Source organism: Macrotis lagotis, chromosome 1 (assembly GCF_037893015.1).
Source record: "Macrotis lagotis isolate mMagLag1 chromosome 1, bilby.v1.9.chrom.fasta, whole genome shotgun sequence".
Taxonomy (NCBI): Eukaryota; Metazoa; Chordata; class Mammalia; order Peramelemorphia; family Peramelidae; genus Macrotis; species Macrotis lagotis.
The window spans coordinates 172,103,310-172,126,578 of record NC_133658.1 but is presented as its reverse complement, the minus strand read 5'-3'; the positions used below and the strand labels follow the sequence as shown (position 1 = coordinate 172,126,578).

At 37.1% G+C, this 23,269-nt stretch overlaps 1 protein-coding gene across 1 annotated transcript in view; it reads left to right on the top strand.

The window, feature by feature from the left end:
- PCSK2 (proprotein convertase subtilisin/kexin type 2) overlaps window positions 1-23,269 on the top strand; it is a 310,977-nt gene that overhangs the window by 264,382 nt on the left and 23,326 nt on the right. The window contains exon 9 of the mRNA XM_074225780.1: window positions 18,189-18,404. Coding sequence (XP_074081881.1) covers window positions 18,189-18,404 — 216 coding nt within the window. The remainder of the gene's footprint in view (window positions 1-18,188; window positions 18,405-23,269) is intronic.

The window sequence follows — 23,269 nt, the reverse complement described above, 5'->3', positions numbered from 1 at the left end:
AGCTGTGTGGCCTTTGGCAAGCCACTTAACCCCATTTGCCTTGCAAAACCCTAAAAAAAAAGATATATGTACTGTTGCATCAACTCAGTGGACTGTGTTCTTGTGCTTCTCATAGTCTAGGCCAGTGGTCTGCAAACCTTCTTGTTTGAACAGCACTATCACTTTTAAAAAAAGCACTCACTGGATAAAGATATTTGTGCCAGTATATTAACAAGAGTGCAAACTGTAAAATATATACAAAAATAGCAATTAGTAAAAGATGAAATGACATTTGATTCTAGAGTCAATAGGGAGTCACTGGACTTTCTGAGACTATGGGGGAGAGATTTGTGCTTTAGGTAATAACTTTAGCAACTTTGTAGAGGATGGATTGAAGTGAGAGATGAGACAGAGAGACTAATTAGAAGACTACTGCAGTTGTTCAGACTAGCAATGATGAGGACTATGAAATGGGATCATGTTTGGGAGAAGGTATAAATGCAAGAGATGTTGAGGAGAAAGAAAATCATTGGCAATTTTTGGTTATGTGAGGTAAGAGAAAGTGAAGAATCAAGGATAACAACAAAGTTGCAAACTTGGATAATTAGAAGTTTGATGGTACACTCATCAGAAGTAAGGAAATAATAAGAAATTTGGGTAATAAATTATGTTTTGAACTTGTTAAATTTGAAGTGCCTATAGGTTATCAAATTCAAATATCTAGTAGGTGGTAATGATGTGAAACTGGAGTTCAGGAGAGAAATGGTCATATATGTTAACCTGGGAGTCAGCTCCATGAGTACATTAAGTCCATGGGGCTGATAAAGACATCAAGTAAGAGTATATGAAGAAAAAAAATCCTTGACAGAACCTTGCAGTATAAAGAGGGCATGATATGACTGATGATACAACAAAGGAGACAGGGAAGTAAAGATATATATAAGATCCATAGAAAGCTTATAGATAAAAGTTTTAGAAGGAAAGGCCTTTGTGAGGAAAGGGAAGAGAGTAGGAAAGATGTGCAAAAATTGACATTTGAATGGAATTTTGAAGGTAGTCATGGTAGTGTAAGACTAGAAAGGTAGAAAAGGACTGCATTAAGAAGAGCCTTAAATGCCCAACAAAGGACTTAATATTTGATGCTGTGGATAATACAGAACCATTCAAGATTATTGAGTAGTGAGGTGACATGCATAAAAAAGACCTGTCCATCAGGAAAATAATTTCCATAACTATGTAGAAGGGTGATGGGAAGTGACTTACAATAAGGACTAGTTGAACTTTAAATAGTCCTAGTAAGAAAAGAATAAGACCTGGACTAGAGTGCTGATTGTATGAATATAAACGGGTATACACAAGAGATTTTATGAAGATAGAAATAATGATGTTGGATACATGACATCAATGCAGGTGAAGAATTAAAGCTGAAACCAAGATTGCAAGACTGGTTTACTTGGAGGGTGGTGATAAACCTCCACAGTAATAAGAGTGGAGAACATTTGAGGGGAAATGTAATGAGTTCTGTTTTTTGAGTGTGAGATGCCTTAATGACATTCCAGTTCAATAGACAGAAGACTAGGCCTGGATGTAGGTCAATGAAGATGAGATGATAATATAACCCAAGAAAGTTAAATGAAATCATGACTGAAAAATTAAGTGTTTATTATATGCTAATTGCTAGGGATACAAATAGAAATGTGAGTCAATCATTTCCCACTCACAAAGAGTTTATAGAATATTTGGGGTACATAATACATTTAGGAGGGTTAAGCTACAAGTCAACTGGAAAGGTCCCATGGTCCTTAGTATACAGTGGCAAAGAATATGATAGCATATCATTTTCAATGCTATTTGCACTGATAAAAAATATGAGTTTCTGATGTTTGTCGAACCATTTGACAATGCCAAAGATTTTAATGATGAAAAATTTCTTTTCCATATTTTCAAATGCTGTGGCTGCTGAGATGTCAGAACTATAGCTCCTAGAGAAACAGTTGATAGGTTAGGGGACAGGCTAAAAGCAGAGCCAAGCTATAGTTCTTGTCAGAGTTCCTGTATTTCCTCTATCATGCTACTTGATCCACTATTGTTTTAATAGTGATGAGGAGGAGAGGGATCCCTTCTCCACAAGGTAGTTTCCCTAAATTATGGCTCCAGAAGTGGAGATTGGAGAGAATAAGCCATTTCAAGAGCTCTTGGGCTCAATAGTCTGGACCATCTCCATCAGAGCATGAGGAAAGGTTATGGTTGAAATGATGGCAGTAGAGTGAATCATCTGATACATATGGTCTCTTGTCGCTTTTCCAAACTGCCTTATTGTTTCACTAACTGAGAAAGTAAAAACAAGAGAAGAAGGCCCTTAGTAGAACTTTGAGTTATTACCACAGTTGTTGAGTATCACATAAATGGTAATTCAGCAAAGAAGACTTGGAAGGAGTGGTCAAATAGGTAGGAGGAGTGCAAGAGGAGAGTCACAAAACTCCAGAGAGTGAATTGTATCCAGAAGGTGATCTAACTATAGAATACCACAGAAGGGGGAAAAGAAATAAAGTATAATACCTAGCATGAATAGTTGGATCACATGTGGGTTTTTTTTAAGATTGGTAGAGCTATGTGCATGCTTTTAGGCATCAGGATAGATTAGAAATAGAGATAATTGTAGAAACAGTCTGCAATAGAAGAAAGAAGGGATGGGATCACAGGTTGATTTAGATGGGTTGCCTTTGGCAATGAGAAAGGACATTTCTTCATCAGAGACTAAAAATGAAGCATGAAATTGGGGTGGGTTGGAAGTTGACAGAGAAATGTGAACTGAGAAGGAGGAAGGAACGAGTTCACAGTAGAAGGACAAATAACACCTTGCACAACAGAATTAGCACTGAAAGTTTGGATGATTTTTTTAATGTCATCTCTTTGTCATTGTAATCATCATTGTTTTACCAGATCTATGATTCCATTGTTGCAGGAAATTTTGCAATATGGAACTCCCTCTATTAAAGCAGAATCACAGCTATTCTAAAATTTAAGAATCTTATAGAGGGCAGAGGCCCAAAAAACTGAAAGATTAAGTGACCTACCCAAAGAGACACGGCTATCATTGTCAGAGTTAGGAATCCTGTACAGGAGGGATGAAATAGATAATCAGAAATGGAAAGAGACTGATCATGTAACAAGATTAAGAGATAAGAGGAAAGCCTGGTATTCCCATGATGTTAAAACACCTAGATATAGTCCTCTAGCAGATTTAGTAAGTCTTTTATGGAGGATTTAAAAGAATTGAAATTAGTGTTGAGAAGTCACCATAGTTTAGAGGATAAAGAGTTGGTGTCTGAGTCAGGAAGACCCCTGGGCAAATTCCACCAGAGTCATGCTGCTGTGTACCTCTCAATATGTGACAGCCTCTCAGTGCTACAGTAACTAAGCTGTATATTGGAAAGAAGGTGCAAATTGACATTGATAGAAGAAATTCCTCACCTTCCAGAAAACTATCACAATGTCACAGGCCCAGTCCAAAAAGGAAAAAATGGACACTCTATACTGGATGAAATATGAAGGAGGTTGAAATTATGACATCATGAATCAAATTACATATGGGTAAATTACAGCATTTCAACAATTCATATTTGCTTCCAGTGTCTTTGCATTCCAATTCTCAGATTTCCTGACTTCTTCTAAGATTCAGCTTAAGTACTATCTCCAGAAGGAAGCCTTTTTCTTGTTCCTTCCAGCTGCTAGTTCCATTCCCTCCAAGGTTTCTTCCATCTTCCCATCTTATATGTTCTGAGTTATAGATATTGTCTTTCCTGTTAGAATGTAAGCTCCTTGAGAGTAGGGACTTTTAAATTTTGCTATTGTAGTATCACCAGTGTTTAGCACAGTGTTCTTGATTGGTTGATTGATGTACCTTCCATGTGAGGTTTGCATGTAAGACCAATTCTATCTACTGGGTTCCCTTCAGTGAGGTAGGGAGAAAAAAGGACAAATGAACAAATGAAGCTTTATCTTCAATGAGTTATAAGCCTCATCTAAGCTATAATATCAGTAGACCTGATTTTTCACAGTAATTGGTGTAGGGCTTTCATCAACAGAACATGTTACAAAAGAATGGGAGCAGTTTGATGGAAAATGTTACAAGACCAGACATGTGTGAAGACAAAAAGAATTAATGTATGAAAAGGAAAAGAAAGTTACTGAAAATGTGTCAGGATCCTGGCAGAAAAGAGAAGGAAATTAATTGCTAAATTTGGACTGTCCCTTTGAAAGGAAGAATGGAAAAGACATTTCTTAGAAGTTTAATTTTCAGCCAGAAGCCCTAGGGAATTTGGGGGCTTCAGTCTTAAATCACCTTATTTGTGAAACTACCCCAAGGTGTGGACCCTCAAAGAACATTCAGGAGAACAGCTCAAAAATCTATCTGCAAAATTCCCCATAAGTTTCTATCAGTGGCAATCAATACAGAAGGTTTATTGCTTTATGATTTATTGGTGAGCAAATTGAAACCATGGAAAAGTTGACCCAGATAGTGTCAACTAGAGGAAGATATGATTGCCTTTGCAGCAATACAGATCTCCCTTTTTACCAGTACATAAAACTCGAGCAATTCTTGGCATTTAAAACTTAAAGGAAGGCTCTAAAATAAAGCAAGTTATTTCTAATTACCCAAGTTTAAGATGCAAGACTTTATTCTATATTCAGTCCCAATACCTGACTTGTGTGATTCATTTATCAATTTCTAACCTGTTCAACCTGCTCAAAATTGTAGGTGATATGGTCCTCTACAGCTTCTCTTCCATCCATCCATCCATCACCACTCACCTAGACTATTGCAGTCTCTGCCTCAAATCTCTCCCTTCACCAATCCATCTTCCACATTGCTCCCATTTTCTGAAAGTATGGGAGTCTGACTATGTTAATCTCCTACTAAATAATTTCTTATACCTTTCCTCTTTACCTCTAGGATCAAATAAATTCTTCTGTTTGACTTTTAAAGTTCCTCTCATCCCAGCCCCTACCTTCATTTCCAGTCTTATTACACATCTTATTCCTTTCCACTTTCAATACAGTCCAACCAAACTGGCCTTCAATACTGTTTCTCCTCCATGACTCTCCATCTTCTACCTCTTGGTTGCCTGTAACACTGACTGACCATGAAAGGAATTCACTCTCTTCTCACCTCCGTCTCTCAGTATCTTTGGATTACAAACCTTTCCTGGTCCCTTTACTCTAGCTACCAGTTCTTCCCCACATCAAGGAGAAAAAAAAATAAATTCATCCAGTATCAATTACATTTATAACTAATTTGTTTATACCTATTAATGGACACATTTCTTTCCTTGGCTAAAATCTTCAAAGGAAGAGACTGTTTTATGTTAGTATTTGTATGGGCAGAAGCTAGCACAAGGTCTGGCATATGCTTAATGTGTAATAAATCCAGTGGATGGAATCCATGGGGTTAGGAGGACCTGAGTTCAAATCCAGCCTTGGATTCCATCTCCAGTCATCCTGATTCATATCTGGCCAATGGATCCAGATGACTCTGAGGAAGAAAGTGAGGTTGGTGACTTAGCACAGCACCCCCTCACTCAAACCCAATTCAAGTACATGTCAGAGAGGTATCACCTCCTGAAAACAACAATAACAATAGCAACAGGAGAACTAGATTTGAGATCCATAGAATGTAAATGAGGAAAGTCCCATATTTTCTGAGCCTCATTTTTCTCATTTATAAAATAGGAATAATGTTAATAATACTTGTCCTATCTTTTGCAATAAAAGTATTTTGTAAAGAAACATATCAATATTCCCTAACATATTTGAAATAGGTGGTTAAGGCCAATCAACCAACCATTCAATCAATGATCATTTATTAAGTGCCTGCAGTGTTCCAGGCAAAGCTGAGGATGCAGAGACAAAAGTGAAACAAGCTCCTACCTTCAAAGAGCTGACATTCTACTACACTGATGCTCTCCATACCTAGGACCAAATATGATTTTTACCACCTTACTTACCAAGATATTAATACTCATCTTCTGATGAGGCCTTTGTAAATTTTAGCAAGCAAAATAAACAACTAGTGTATTAAATAAAGATTGCTCACTGACTTCCTCCTGTCCCCATAAGCCTTCTATTTCTTGTTTTCAAGGTGAAGTGTAAAGACAGTGTTCCAAGATGATGTAAATAGCAGAGAGTAATAAATTATTGAAAATCTCATCCCACAAGTTTCCCTTTTCTTGGTCTGTTTTAAAAGGAAAATACATTTGGGAATCTATACCAAGAGCTGAGTCACTTGACTACTTCTGTCAAAGATGCTCCTATTTGGGTTAGAGTTGTACTGTATCCTCCATTATCAGTATCAAATAAATACTCATTGTTTGAGTGAATGGATGAATGAATGAATGAATGAATGAACCTTCTCTTTTTGACCTCACCTTTACTGTCTCAACTTATTTCTTTGCTATGACCTTCACAGTTGAAATTTAAAGCATCTTTTAAATATGCCATGGAAAAGAGATATTTCCAAACCCATGAGGATTTCTCCTGATCCAGATCTGTTAACCCAGGCCTGTGTTCCCAACAGTTGTTCAGTCTGGTTTGGGAGGGTGCATGGGCAGCTCCAAGTCCTGCAGTTCAAGGGAAGATTAATATGATACAAAAGTGAGGAAAGCTCAGGGTCAAAGGCTATTAATTCAAGGAATCTCAGATCCTGAATCCTATATCTTCCTATAGTAGATCTCCATTATCTCACCTGGACCTGAATTTCACTTAATCCTTTCTAAGATAAATTTACATCAGGGAAACTGAATGTTGTAGGAAAGAGAGGAATGGACCTGGCCTCAGGAAGACCAGAGCTCAAATCCTGCCCCTTGTATGACCCTGGGTAAATCACTTAACCTTTTTTGGGCCTTTGCTTTCCTCAATTGTAAAATGTGGAGAGAAATAGTCTATCTTACAGAACTGTTTGAAGATTACATGAGATAAGAGATATAAATCACTTTGCAAGGTAGCTGTTGATATTATCATAAGCTGATCTAACCAATGCATCTACAATTATGTCTTTGTCTCTGTCCCTCCCTCACCTTCTCTCTTTCCTCCCCCCCCACTTTCCCCCAGCTCCACCTCTGAACATGAGCTCACATCAGTTCATCTCTGATAGTTTTGGCTATTGCCTCTCAGGACCTTTTTGCCTATCTCCCCCCCCTGTCTATTTACATTTTCACCATGGATGATAGCCATATTAAGGGCAAGGCCAAAATGAGACAGAGCATTAAGAAAATTAGGACAATTAGACAGGCTCTTATGGTGGGGGGAGGGGTGTGGGTAACAGACTTTTTATAAATAGAAATGCTTTATCACATTCCCTGAGCCACCTGCAGAACACACAATCCTATATGGACAATACGGATTAGTGTGCTTGCATTTTTGAGTGCAGTCTATTCAGACCAATGTACAAAGCATCCTGCTACATGATAAGAATAAAAATACAACAACAACATAGAACGAAATGATCTCTGCCCTATTATAGGGCATTCTACCCGAGAGAAAGTGCAAGTACACAAAGAAATCAATACAAACTTTATACAGAGTAACTTCAGGGTTGGGGCACCACCTGGAAAAACAAGGAGAAGCCTCATATAGGAAGCAGCATTAGACCTGCCTCTTAAATTTGTTAAGCCTGTGAGTCCCTTACCTGTGCCTCTAAATGTTTGGTAATTTGTGTTTATTATAATGCTTATTAACTTGGTCAGCTCATTCAACTTTTTCCCAAAATATAGATTTTTTTCAAATAATCTTCAAACCAACCACACTGCTACAAAAACAAAAGAAAGCATCATTATTAAATAACCATCATGTAGCCTATATACTAGAAGAGGAAAATATAGCCATATGTAGATATATGCAAGATTTACACAGATGAAATATAGGATGTCACTGGAAGGGGAAGTTAGAGGGCTCAGTGGATAGAGTATCAACCCTGGACTCAGAAGGATCTGAGTTCAAATTTGGCCTCAGACACTTGATACTTACTAATTGTGCTAAGTCTTGGACTTTTGATATTGTTGGGGCATTTCATTCACGTCTGACTCTTTGTGATTTCAATTGGGGATTTCTTGCCAGATACTAGAGTGGTTTGTCACTTCCTTCTCCAGATAAGGAAACTGAGGCAAAGAGGTCACACAGATGAAAAGAGTCTGAGTCAGGAAGACCTGAATTCAAATCCAACCTTAGACACTTAGCAGTGCTGTGACCTTGGATAAGTCACTTAACTCTGATCTCCCTGAATCCAGGGCCATCTCCGGTCATATTGATTCATATTTGGCCGCTGGACCCAGATAACACCAGAGGAGAAAGTGAGGCTGGTGCACAGCACTCCCTCACTCAAATCCAATTCATGTGCTTGTCTGGCTTTACCTCCCAGATGTTGTACTCTTCTTCAAGAATAAAGGATAAAAAAAAAAAACAACAGCTATATGACCCTGGGCAAGTCACATAACCCTGACATTGGAGGGAGCTGGGGGAATATCAAAAAAAAAAGATCTCTCGAGGCATCTAGGTGGTGCAGTGGATAAAGCACCAGCCCTGGAGTCAGGAGTACCTGGGTTCAAATCTGGTCTCAGACACTTAATAATGACCTAGCTGTGTGGCCTTGGGCAAGCCACCTAACCCCATTTGCCTTGCAAAAATTAAAAAAAATAAAAGATCTCTCACATAAATTGACCCTTGAGCTAAGTCTTGAAACAAATCAGGGATTCCAAAAGGGAGGAGTGAAAGAGAAAAGCATTCCAGAGTAGAGTCCTTGCAGAGCTCAAAAATGGGCAATGGGCCATTGTGGGTGAGGAGCAGCCATGAAACCAACATATGGGAATACAGAATACAGTAATATGAAAGATAAAAAATTTTCCATGTTGTAAAGGGTTTTAAGTGACAAATACAAGTGTTTATATTTGATCTTAGGGAGTCACAGAAAAGAGGAATGGGAGCATGACATGGTCAAACCTGTACTTCAGGAAAACCACTTTAGTGACTGTGTGAAGGATGAATTGGAATGAGTAAAGACATAAGACAGAGCTATTTCTGTAGTCTAGGGTGAGAGATGATTTGGGCTTCACCCAGAGTAGTGTCTCTAGTAGTGAGTGAAAAGGAGATCTATAAGAGATATTATGGAATACTGGCCCTGGAATCAGGAGGATCTGAATTCAAATCTGACCTCAGACACTTGATTCGTACTGGCTATATGACCTTGTGCCAATCACGTAACCCTGATTGCCTCACACAAAGAAAAAGAAAAAAGATATTATAGAATCAGGAGTTACAGTTTGGCAACTGTGAGAAAAGGGAGAAACAGATGACACTGAGTTTGTGAACTTGAGTAAATAAGAGGTAGGGAGTTTAGTAATATCCAACTCTTTGTGACCCCATTTGGGGTCTTCTTGGCAAAGTTACTAGAGTGGTTTGTCATATCCTTCTCCAGCTCATTTTACAGATGAGGCAACTGCGACAAATAGGGTTAAGTGACTTACCCAAGATCACATTTCTGAGACCAGATTTGAACTCCAGACCTGACACTCTATCCACTGTACCACCTAGATGCCTGAGATAGGTGGCACTTTTGACAGTAATGGAGAATTTTAGAAGAAAGTGTTTGGAGAATGGGTGGGAAGATAATGGGTTCTCTTTTGGGCATATTGGGTTTGAAATGTCTTTTACATAGCCAGTTTAAGGTATTTAATAAGCAGCTGATGATTCAGGAATGGAGCTCAGGAGAGAGAGAGAGTAAGGTTGGATAATTAGATTGAGTCATTTGTATAGGAATAATAAGTGAACTCATCAGAGCTGATGAGGTCACCAAGTGAGACAAATATAGGTAGAAGAGAAAACTGAACCCATAATAGAACCTTGAGGTTCTGTCCCCAGAACAGGGACATTTTACAGTTAGTGATTGTGACAGAGACCATCAACCAGCAAAGAAGACTGGAAAGAAATGATGAAAAAAGTAGGAGTACCAAGAAATAGAGCAGTGTCACAAAAATCTAGAAGGGAGAGTATTCAGTAGAAAAGGGTGTCAAAAACTATCAAATGCTCTAGAGAAATCAAAAAATAATTTTTAATTTATTTAATTCATTTAATAATAAATTTATTTAATAAATATGTATTAGAAGTAGCAATGCATCTGAAATCAAAACACCTAACCTTGGACTGCCATTTGCTCTTCCTGTGACTAATCACTCATCCTCTCTAAGATTAGTCACCTCCTCTGAAAATTGGAATAATAAGACTTAATCTAATATAATCCAACAAATATTTATTAAGTGTCAAAGACAAATAAAAAATAATCCCTGCCATCAAGGGCTTATATTCTACTAGGTAGGGAATGGCATGTAAATGAAGAAGTACATACATGATAATTTGAGGGGGAAGAAAGCACTGATAACCAGGAGGAATCAGGAAAAAGTTTAGCTTGAGCTTAAAGATTTTTAAGGATTCTAAAAAGTTAAATTAAGGAGAAAGTGCTGACCAAGTATGAAGAAAAAACCTTTTCAAAGGTGTGGAGGTGAAAGAGATGAGTTCAGGGAATAATAGCTAGAAGGTCAGTTTGAAAGGAAAATAGAATGGGCAAAAAGAAGATTGGATCTAAATTATGAAGGCTTTTAAATGCCAAAGGAATTTGTCTTCTATTATGAAAGTATTAGGTGGTTGTTGAAATTTCTTGAGGAGGGGAGTGATATGGTTAAATGTAAGTTTTGAGAAGATTCTTTTGACACCAGTGTGGAAGAAGGATTTGAGATGGGAAATGTGAAAACTCAGGATCCAATTTAGAGATTTTTTTCAACAGGAAAATGTTAAACTAAGGAAATGACCATGTTAGTGAAGAAAAGGGAGCAAGCACAGGACATATTGTAGAGAAAATATTGATGAGATTTGGCAGCTGATTGTAAATATATTCTGAAGGACAGAGAAGACAGAAGCAGGTACAAAACTGACTGAAAGAGTGATCGTGCCTTCAAAAGAAATACCTCACAACCTTAATACGAGGAGAATATTTTCTAGATATTATACCTCAATTCTGGGTATTCCTTCTTCCAACACAGATTCTTATTCCATATTCTTCTATAACTTAGAGCTTGAGAGGGTTCTGTGACAAAACAAATTCATCCCCCTATGATCAGTGATTGGTGAGTGGTGGTGAGTCCTGGGAAGACAGAGAAATATTTGTTGTCCCATATATAAAGTCATTAAAGTTTTATGGAAATTGCCCAACCTTGTTATCCACTGACATAGCTTTCCAATGTTCAGGAATCCCTCCTCTACTGTGGTGTTGCATTGGAAAAAAATAGAGTGATTTCTAGCAAGAAGGTGACAGAATATGTGAAATTGGAAATATTGCAAAACGACCCTAAGGATACAATTGCCACAATAATGAAGTTGTCTAATGATAAATATTGAAGCTTTAGGTTGATGCTCAGTAAACATCAGTCTGGGTTAAGTGATATCATCTGTCTTGATAGCAAAGGCCTAGTTTGGTCTTTCATTTGCCATGACTGAAAAGGGTCTAGCCCCTGGAAGAAGTTGGATATATTATAGAAAATCATCCTTTAGAAAAGGAGGTAGGATTCTTGATTATTCTTAAGAGCCCAATGGAATCACTCAGGCAGTAGCCAGAGGACCTCGGAGGTGATAAATTGATTTATGGACTTCACTTTCTAATCTGACAACCAGGGCAACACTTTCAAGTCTTGGTTTTGCCCTGAGAAAAGAACCTCTTACCTACCTATTAATCACATTCAAGAAATGCTACTCGAGTGAATATCCCTTGAATATTTAAAGACACAGATTAAAACAGACAGACAGACAGACAGACATACCATACATACATAGAAAGTAATATTTGTTAGGATCCATGGTTTTGTCAACAGTGGTAAAGAAACACTTTTAGGTTAGGTTTCACCAGAGCTATCACTAGAGTGGAGAAAATGGAGCTTACTTCAAGGAGCATACTCCTAAGAGAATTCTTTCTCCAGCAGTCTGATGACTACCGTGTCTGGCCTTTGTACTCAGATCACCATTATGCCTCTCTTCCAGGGTCAGGCATCCCCCTAAAGTGGCACTATTGGGAGGACCACCTGGTATGAATGTATCTGACGTCCTTCTGTCCTCTGCATCCATGCCACCATCACTGCCCACCCCCTCACTGCCAATTAGTTTTTTCTCTGCCCTGCCCTTAACTGTTTTTGCCCCAGGTAAAAAGATTGATAGTCACTGTCTTTCACACCCAGTGCTTAATGGGATCTTTTATCATTGCCCAATAAGAATTTGGGGTGAGTTGAATCTCTTTAAAGCATACCTGACTTTCTCAAAAGACAGTATTATTTAATACTGTTTGCAAGTATTTGAACTTTGGGAAATTTTTCACATCTATCAAGTGAATGAATATATTTTATTTATAAATATAAATAAATATATCAAAATAAGATAAATTTGAAGATAGAATTTTCCAAAATGGTATTAAGGTAGACACACTAATAATCATGCATTAGAGAATTATTTTTTACCTGAATGGCAAAGTCAAATGCCAAGTCTAGAAATTCTAGAGAAAATGATAAATAGACAGATAGCAAAGAATGATACGATCCATATTAAATTTTTGTTAAGAAAAGAAATACTCCTACTATATACATAATCGACCCCCAACATCACAAGCTTTCCATGCCCAATTCTTAAATTTTAATTTAATTTTTTCAATTAAAAAAATCTATTTCCTCTCTCTCCTCTCTCCCCTATTTCATGTCCATTTTGTAAAAAAATTGAGAGAAATGATATGACCCGCTGATTGATTGTCTAAGAAGAAAAAAGGGAGGGCTCGCCTTAGTTTCTCTTATATTAGTCTGGCTTCAATTAAAATAGTTTAGCAAAAATGTTGACCTCCATATTAGTTTTTCCTTAGCTCTTCCTGGAGGATGGTGACAAAATCCCACCTCCTGGTGTCAAGGCTTCATCCTCAAACTCATGGTCTACAATTTCACATTGAGGAAACTATCTCTTTTCAACTGACAAGTTCCATCACGATTAAGAGGTTCCCTAGCCCCCTCAGGCTAGTTGCACAATACTTACTTTTCACTTACAGGTGTCACCATCACCAATGAGTCTTTGTAGACATGAAACACCTTACTGCATTGCCATATATTGAAAAAAAGATAATCAAGCTTTCAAGTTTCTAATCTCCCCAGACATCTGCCCACATAATCCTTCACCCTGGGGCCAAAACATTGCCAGTATAGAGGATCCTGCATGAGGAACATTACTGCAGCCATCATCTGGGAAAGGAAGCCAAGAAAAAAGTGATTAATCAAGGTGAGGGCAGGCCCAAATGTCACTTCTTATAATTTAATCAAAGACATTTGGCAAGACACTGGTAGTAAGTATTGGAGCTCTTGGCAGTCAACTAATTCTTCTTGCACTAGGGCAGATGAGGTCTCAAGAGTATTTTACAAGCCTCATTTAGTGTTCTGAGCTATATTGTAGGTCTGTAATTTTTCATGAGGCTGTAACATATTACAAATGAGGAACTACACAAGAAATGGAATATAAAGTCATTAAAAAAATATATGACTTGAGGGAAAAAAAAGATCAAACAGTCAGGATAGAATTGATATGTGTGTGTCATCTATTGATATCTACACAATGTTAAGAGCACATGAATAAGGCCCACAGACCTCCCTGGCAGGTTTGTGACTTAAAAACATGAGCGGGTTACGATCTTCATTTTTGGAGGACTTACCCACATCAATACAATTTTTAAAATCTTTTGATGTTCTGGAATATTAATGTTCTATATTGTGTTCTACACACATACATTTATCTCATTTCACAAATACTATGGCAGTAGAAGGAAAGTCTGTTGGCTCAACATTTTTTTCAATTAAGAATCATTTATTTTTACTTTACAGCTCCCCACTGCTCTTCCCCACTGGAAAAAATAGAAAGAAAGAAAATGAAAAAAAAAAAAACCCTTGTTAAAATATGTGTAAACATATATATTCAAACAAAACACATTTGCCACCTTCAAAAATTTATGACTTACCCTCCAAATTGAGTCTATCTTCTCTCTGTTAGGAAGAGAATTAAATGGGAGGAAAAGAAGTTATAGAAAGTTCATTTGATAAATTTTGATTTCCAAGATATATAAGGAACTAATTTAGATCCAAAAGAATAAGAGTCATTTTTCTAAGCCATTCAGAGGACATGAATATTCAGTTCTCAAGGGAAGAAATCTAAGTTATCTGTAAAAAAATGTTATAAAATAAATATTTAAAGAAATTCAAACTAACATAATTTTGAGATTCCATCTAAAATCCCTACTTAAAGGTTATCTTCAGAAAGCCTTTCCCAACCTCCCTATTTCCTGTTTATCTGCATATTTTGTTTATATATTTTTGTTGCATCCCTCCCTCCTCCAACTCCTTAGACTGTGAGCTTCTTGAGGGCAAGGATTGTTTTATGCCTGTTTTTATATCTCCAGTATTTGTATCCTTAGTACCTAGTAGGCATTTAATAAATATTTATCAATTGATTGACAACTCGTACTCATCAGATTGATAACGTTGACACCTAAGGGAGATGGAAGGAGGAGAGAATAACAAATGTTGGAGGGGGTCCAGGAAAATGGCACAAATGTGACACAGCAGTTTTTAAATGCTATACCTGTGGAATTTGGCTGTCATTACCCAGAACCCCATCTTGCAGATGATAATAATGATAGCTCATATTTATCTGGCACTTTAAAAGCCAGGCTAGAAAAATACTCTATACATAGCTTTTCCTTTTTCCTCCAGGTTAAAAACAAACAAGGCAAGTAAAAGTATTTCTGAAATTGAACTGCTTCATTTCACCTATTGACCAGTGATTGTCTGAAAAAAAGCCCCTTTCCCCTGACAGTGAAAGTCAATTTTAAAGTCAACCTTATGCTGATTGAAGCATTCTCCGGGGAAGATCCATAAGTTAATTCGGAAAGGGGCTAGAGGTTGATGAGGCTGAAAAATGTAAAGTCCTAGAGCATAAAAAACTTTAATGGCAGTGATATGTATGTGTATATGTGTATGTGTCTGAGAGAGAGAGAGAGAGAGAGAAGGAAAAAAGGTAAAAGCATTTTTTCCACAAGGCCTCATCATAGCATAGAGATGAACCCTGAGATTTAAAAAACCATAGATATATAAACACTCACATATATGTATGGATGGATGTATATATGTTCATACATGTATGCACATGCACACATATTGCATCAAGTAATCTTTTTTATACACCCCTAATTGATTCACTATACCACTTACCACACCAGTTTTTCCAATAGTTCGCATTCCCCATTTGCCCTCAGTATAGAACCTTACCTCATAGGTCACCAGAAAAAATTGAAAACATTCCTAGAGAGTTCTCTTTTTCCCCTGGTCCTTGACTAACATTACTCCAATGCTTTTTGCAACTATCTCCTCCTCACCCCTATTTTACATTAAACCCTTCTACCACTACCCCAGTACAGATCTTCATGACCTCAAACCTGGACCATTACAGTAGTCAACCACTTAGTCTCTATCATAAATCTCTCCTCAACCCCAGTCCAGTCTCCACTCAACCTGATCGCTTTAAACTCAATGAATTCAAGTGACTCCTTCTTACTTGCAGGATCAAATATAAAATCCTCTGTTCAATTTTTAAAGCTCTTTAAACCTGGTGTTTGCCAGTCTTTCTGCATCTTACTTTCCTATGTAATTGCCATCTAGAGATACCTGCCCCCTTGCTATTCCTCCTGACTCCAAGAGTTTTCACTGCCCCCCCATATCTGAAACTCTTACCTTCCTCATCTCCACCTCCCAGCCACCCATGATTCCTCCAAGTCTCAGCTACAGGAAGTTTTTCTCTTTTCCCCCTTAATCTCAGAGACTTCTCTCTGAGACTACCCTTAATTTAACCTATCTATAGCTTGTTTGTGGCTAACTGTTTACATATTGTCTCCTCTATCAGACTGTGAGCTCCTAGAGAGCAAGAACTATTTATTTTCCTTTCTTCGTATCCCCAAGTTCAACCTAGAGTCAAGGTCAACATAGCAGGAACTTATTAGTTTACTGAATTTACTGAATAAATATGTACAGTCTCCCCTGTTAAAATGTAAACAAGATCAGAAACTATTACATTTTTATCTATGTCTCCCCACCATTTGGTGTAGGGAATCACACCATAAGAAACACTTAATAAATGCTACTTGATTGATTTGTTGACATATATCCCAATGACTGGGTCTCCCAAAGACCAATCTGGTTAAGTTTAGAAAGGCTTCACTGATCCAGACTGCAATAATCCAGCGTCATCTCATGCCAATATGAAACAAAGGAGTTAGACATTACTGGAGCATGACTATCAAGAAACATGTATATCTGAGTGGAGCATGAATAGAGGGTTGGTTTGAAGTCAGGAAGACTCATCTCCTTGGGTTCAAATCTGACCTTGGATTGGCTGTGTGACCCTGAGTAAGTCACTTAACCTTGTTTGCCTCAGGTTTTTCACCACTAAAATAGCTGGAGAAGAAAATAGTAATGGGGTCACAAAGAGTTGGACACAACTGAAAAACAATTAACAACAACAAAATACCATGAGAATGGGTCAAACATATTTTTTAAATTGTGGGGGGGGGTTGTAAAATTAAGCTCTGGGTATGCTTAATCTCCTGTTGTTCATATAACATGATCCTCTTCTTTCCCCTTTAAATGAGAACTTTAGGATATCCTTGTTACCTTAGGTGTAATCTTAAGGGGGAGGGGATGAGGAATATAAGCCTGGTTGAGAAATAACTATCTTCCTACTCCCAAGTCTCCCCTAAAGGTCTTTGGAAGATTACTGAAATAATGAAAAAATTATTATGACCATAATTTTGAGATCAAATAAATACCATGAATTTAGCATCTATTACATCATAATAAACCATTTATTTAATGTTGTAATTGTTCCATGTGGCCATGCAGGAAAAAAAGAGGGAAAAGAATCACATTCACCCACTTCTTTCCAAAGTGAATTTTAAAAATGGGGTTTTCATATTCTAGAAGTCACACCAAAAAACTCATTAGCAGTAACTAGAATGTTTTTCCTTTTTTCAAGAAGCGACTTTTTCTTTCTTGAAGATTCCTCATACTATGAATTGTGTGTTGCTACTCATTAATTTTAAACTAACGCACTTGGCGGGGGGGACCTTATTGATGTCTTTGTTTTTACATCTTAGTCATTTCTGGAAATACCAACCCTACAATAACAACATCAAACAACGTCAGACATTCTGCCCTAGTCAAATGGCCTACTCTTATCTAGGGGCAGAAAAAAATCCAACAGAATAATTAAGCTTGAGCCTTTTTTAAAGTGAGATCTTCCCTTTCTCATTCAACTATAAATTACCCAGAAAGACCAAAGTCATGGGTCAATGGGTTTCCTTTCAAAGGATGATTGACTATTCAGCTTTGGGTCTGGAGAAGGTCAGAGGTAAAATGGAAAGTGCTTGGATTTGTAGTCAGAGGGTCTGGGTTTGAGTTCTGCCTGAAATACTTGTCACTCATGTGACCTTGGAAAAGAAAAGGGAAGAAGCAAATATTTATTAAGTGCCTACCCCATGACAGACACTGTGCTAAAAAATCATCCTTTTAACAAAAATCATGTCACTTTATTCTCACTACAACCCTTTGAGATAAGTACTATCATTATTCCTGTTTTCCAGTTGAGGAAACTCAGAGAGAGTCATCAAGTGACTTGTCCAGAGTCACATTTGAACTGTATCCATTAGGCTAAACTAGCTACCTAAGTTGTCCTTTCTGAGCCTGTTTTCTCATTCATTAGGTGAGGGAGCTGGACTAAGTCCAATCTTTATCTCTGTCTTTTCTATTTCTGATTTAATTCCCATGTTTAAGAAGTTTTTTTTTTTACTTAGAACCTGATGGAGAAAATTTTTTTCATAGAAGACAAGTGATCTCTCCATGAGCAAAGGCTTTGGTTTTTAAGAAGAGATAAATCTTCAAACCACAAAGATCATTCACAGGCTAAAAACGTACTTTAATTCAATTCACCCTGAGTCTACTCACCAGCCCTTCCTCTTGGGTCTATAAGCTACCAGGCCCTCTGTAAGAGAGACTATGTTAAAAACTATCACAAATCCATCCTCTCCCCTTTTTTTCTCTCAGGGCCGTGGGGGCAAAGGCAGCATCTATGTGTGGGCTTCTGGGGATGGAGGCAGCTACGATGACTGCAACTGTGATGGGTATGCTTCAAGCATGTGGACCATCTCCATTAACTCAGCCATCAACGATGGCCGGACAGCTCTGTACGATGAAAGCTGCTCTTCAACTTTGGCATCCACATTCAGCAATGGGAGGAAGAGAAACCCTGAAGCCGGTGTGGTGAGTTCAGAATGTATGTTGCAAAAGGAACCTCCCCTGGTTTGAGATTCAAGTGGTCCTGGGCCTCAACACTGATTCTTCTGTTACCAATTAACCTCTTTGAGCTTCAGTCTCCCATCAATAAAATGAGAATAAACATACATATACATAGAGGTAGCAATTATATGTGTTTATTATCTACCAATCGCTATGTTAAATGCAAGAGGATACAACATAAAATTGAGATAGCTCCATAGGTATTCTTTTTTTTAAATGTTTATTTATATTTATTGTTATTGATGTTATTTTTCATATTACATTATTATAATATGACATTATGATATATAATTTATTACATATTATATAATAGATAATACTATTGTATAATTATCATATTTAAATGTGTTTAATAATATTTGTTATTGAAATAGAATTAGTTACTTTTGAATTTCATTTTTTCCATAAAAAAAATATATATATATATATATATATATATATATATTCTTGCTCTCATACCTTCCACCAAATTGAAAATGAAAGAAAAATAAATCCTTGAAATAAATATATATAGTCAAGCAAACAAGTTCTCACATTATCCAGATCCAAAAAAAGAATATGTCTCAGTCTGTACCCTGAGTCCATCACCTTTCTGCCAGAAGGATGTAGTCTGCTTCATTTTGACCTCTGGAATTATAGTTGGTAGATGGAGAAACATATTCTGAGGGAAAACCACATGTAAATGGAAGGGAAGAAGCTAGAAGTGAAGGTGGAGTAAGTTCTTGGTGGCATGTCCAGAAATTTCCTAGAAGCCTAGAGTCAGGCAAGAGAGCTCAAAGTTCATCTCAAAAAAGTGTTTCTAGGCATAGAGTCTCCCAAGAATAATCGTTTCTGTAGGTTTTGTTCAAATAAAGATATATGTGAAAGTTCTTTGAAAGAAAGGTGTTATCTTTTCTGTGCAACAGTCTAAAATATTATTATTATTATCTCTTCCATTTGACACTTTTCTTGAAAATGAACCATTTTCCTTAAATAATGAACACATGCTATGAGGATAACATGTGCATTTTATCAGCTCTTATTGATATGGTACCAGCAAAGTGAGAAATTGGAGCTGCACATTGGACAAAAAGCAATTGCTTTTCCAGATAGAGAATCATGTCAAAAATGTTAATACCATAATTGCCTTTTATTGGAAACTTTGGGTTTTTAATCTCTGCCCAGTGACAGATTTTTAAGGATAACTCATCTAAATTTCATCATACCCCAACTGCTCTGAACCAATCAGAAGGTTAGGACTTTATTGTCAGTTTCCTTCTGGTTTTATGCATACTCTGCTTAGAAAAGATAACAGTTCCTAAGAAGACAAGACAAGCAAGCAGAGAGAGATATTGCCAATGTTTCTAAATAAGTTTAGCAAAAACATATCTTCTCAGGCAAGTCAGGGTGTACCAAAAGTCTTGTGCAATGTAAAGTTTTGATAGCTTTAAATAACTAAGCATTGTGCTAGGTGCGTTATAAATATTTACAAATATTGTAAACTCAGGAGGACCTGAGTTTAAATCTGTCCTCAGACTCTTGCTAGCTGTGGGACCTTGGGCAAGTCACTTAACCCTGATTGCCTCACATCCAGGGCCATCTCCAGTTGTCCTGATTCATATCTGGATCTCATTGACTCTAGAGAAGAAAGTGAGATTGGTGACTTAGCACAGAATCCCCTCACTCAAATCCAATTTACATGTATGTCATGGAACCACCTCCAAAAATGTCTTGGTCTTCTCCAAAAACTAAGGACACACATCATCATTTGATCCTCACAAAAACCCTGGTAAATTCTAATCTAACCCCATTTTTCAGTTGACAAACTGAGGCAAATAGATGGGTAAGTGACTTGACCAGAGTCACACAGTTAATAATGGCTTAAAACTGTATGAAAGCTTTTGGAACACTCTATGGGATTGTAGAATCAGAGTCTTAGTGTTGGTTGGGACCTTAGAATTCATTTAGTCCAAGATCCTCATTTTAAAAATAAGCAAACTAAGGTACAGGTCATAGGATCATAGAGTTAGAGCTAGAATAAATCTTAAAGGTTTGTCAAGCCTAATCACCTCATTGTATTGTTCTTGTTTTGTCATTCAGTTATGTCCATCTTTTTGTGATTCTATAGTCCATAGCATGCCAGTAACTGTTCACAGTGTTTTCTTGGCAAAGACACTGGAGTGGATTGCCATTTCCTTCTCCAATGGATTAAGACAAACAGAAATTAAGTGATTTGTCCAGAGTCACACACCTATTAAGTGTCTGAATCTAGATTTGAACTCAGGTCTTCCTATTTCCAGGTCCACTATTCTATCCTTTGAGTCATCAAAGCTGTCTCTAATTTTACAGAGAACTCAGTTGAGTCTTAAAGAGGTTAAATGATTCATTCAAAGTCACATAGCTAGCAAGTGTTTAAGGCTAGATATGAATGAAGGTCTTTCTGAATCCTGATCCAATCCTATACATTAAGCTGCCTCTGAAACAGGTGAATGATTTTTCCAAGGTAATACATGTAGTAACAATGAAGTCAACTTTTAAGTTATTTCCTAACGTTCTTCAATTCCAAAAAAATACAGTTATGCTTACTGGATTTATCCATATGGTAATGTTTCCATTTCCTCAAACAAATTATATAGTGAGTTGTAGGGGGTTGGGAAGAAGGTAAAAATTTCCTTGAAAAGGAGTACATTTACCAGTATTCAGTGAGTAGAATGATGTTTTTTTACAGAATATAAATCTTTAAGAAACAGGCTCATCTGGCTTGTCTCCAGATACATAAAACACTGAGGCAGACAGGTCAAAGCCACTACAGGAATCTCAGATTTCAGATATGGGGGTAGGGAAAGGCTTTTTGATATCATGTTCTAACACTGACGTTATTGCAAAAGAGGGAATAGCTTTTACATCCAAGAGATCAATACAGTAGTTGTATCTGAGGAGCAAAGGCTCATTTTGTTGCAAAGTGCTGATCCTGCATTCCTGGCATAGCTTTTGTTGACTAGGAGTATAATTGAGATATTACAGATTTAGCATTGCAGCTTTATTATGGAGTCTGATTGGAAGTGAAGATTAATGGGAGAAGAGCAAGTTCTTCATCATTTGCTAACCAGTAGGCGTGACAAAATAAAGAAAATAAAGGATTTTGAATCATCGCTGTTACCTATCTATATTAGGATGTTTGTCTTTTTACAGACTAGATATAGAAGTATAAATGTGTGTATTCTAGAGACTTATAGGAGAAATGAAATAGACTTGGAGTCAGAAAATGAGTGCTCTAGCATTGATCATAGAACAGTGTGACCTGGGGAAAAGTCACTTCAACTTTTTGTGGACTGTTTCCTCATCTGTAAAATGGACATAATTATAATTGTTCTACTTTCTTCGTTGGGTTGTTGAGAGAAAAGAGTTATAAAGTTTGATAGAAATACAAGCTATTTTTATTTTACGCTTATATTTTTTTCAGGGTCCTGCCTGTCAACTTAGTAATAGGTATTTATCTTTTGAGCACTATTGGGTTAAAAAGGTAAAAAAATGAAAAATTAAGCCTTTGCCACCACAGGTTTCTAATTTCTACATATTAGAAACTATGCTCTTCTCTATAGGCATTTCATAAATCCATTACATCATTCTATTTTTAGGTTTTTTTTAATTTGGTTTTTGCATGCAATGGAGTTAAGTTACTTGCCCGAGGCCACACAGCTAGGTAATTATTAAGTGTCTGAGGTCAGATTTGAACTCAGGTACTCCTGACTCCAAGGCCGGTGCTCTATTCACTGCACTACCTAACAGCCCCTTATTACCTCATTCTGAAGATGAAAGTGAATTCAGAAACAGAATTACTGTTTAAGTAGGGGGGGGGAATGCCTCTATCCTCCTTTAAACATTGTCATCATCATCGTTTTTCACTGAGATTTTCTGGAAGGGTGTAGCAAGTGGGAAGGAAGTAAGGAGAGGAAAGGGAGGTCTCTCAAATTTTTAAGTCATTATTCCTTCATGGAAAATTTCACATAATGTGAAATGTTCCTTATTTCTTTTAAATTCTACTAACAGACCAAAATGAACCTCCCATTTCCCATTTTATTCATCAAACAATTTGCTTTTTTCTGAAACTCTTCAATCAGGGCCTTCTTGAGTCCCCAGATGAAATTTTTCCTTAAAAACTTACTTGAATCAACTGAAGATTACCAGAAAAGATAGGATATCTGAAACCTTATCTATAACTTTAATTAAAATAAGGTCTTTCAAACTGGGAAGAGGAGGGGGGGGTTTCAATTTTCCATTTGAAATTTATTTAAAGGGGCAGCCAGAAGGCAGCTAGGTGGTGCAGTGGATACAGCAATGGCCCTGGAGTCAGGAAGACCTGAGTTCAAATTCAGCCTCAGCCAATAATTACCTAGCTGTGTGACTTTGGACAAGTCATTCAACCCTGTTGCCTTAAAAAAAAAAAAGAACAAAACAGGGTGGTTGATGGCACAGTGGATAGAGCACAGGCCCTGGAGTCAGGAGTACCTGAGTTCAAATCCGACCTCAGACACTTAATAATTACTTAGCTGTGTGGCCTTGGGCAAGCCACTTAACCCCATTTGCCTTGCAAAAACCTAAAATAATAATAATAATAATAAAAGAAAATAACAAAACAAAAGAAAATTCTTTGAAACTCAACTTATTAGACTCCCTCCCAAGTTGTTTGACCCAGAAAAACTTAGAAGAAACCAGATTTATCTTCTGGATTTTATGTGGACAATTGACTTAAAGAAGCAATATGACTGATAAAGTGCAGACCCCCAAGGAAGGCATTTGTTCAAAGCCTCCCACTGACACATATTTAATACGTGGCTCTAAGCAAGTCA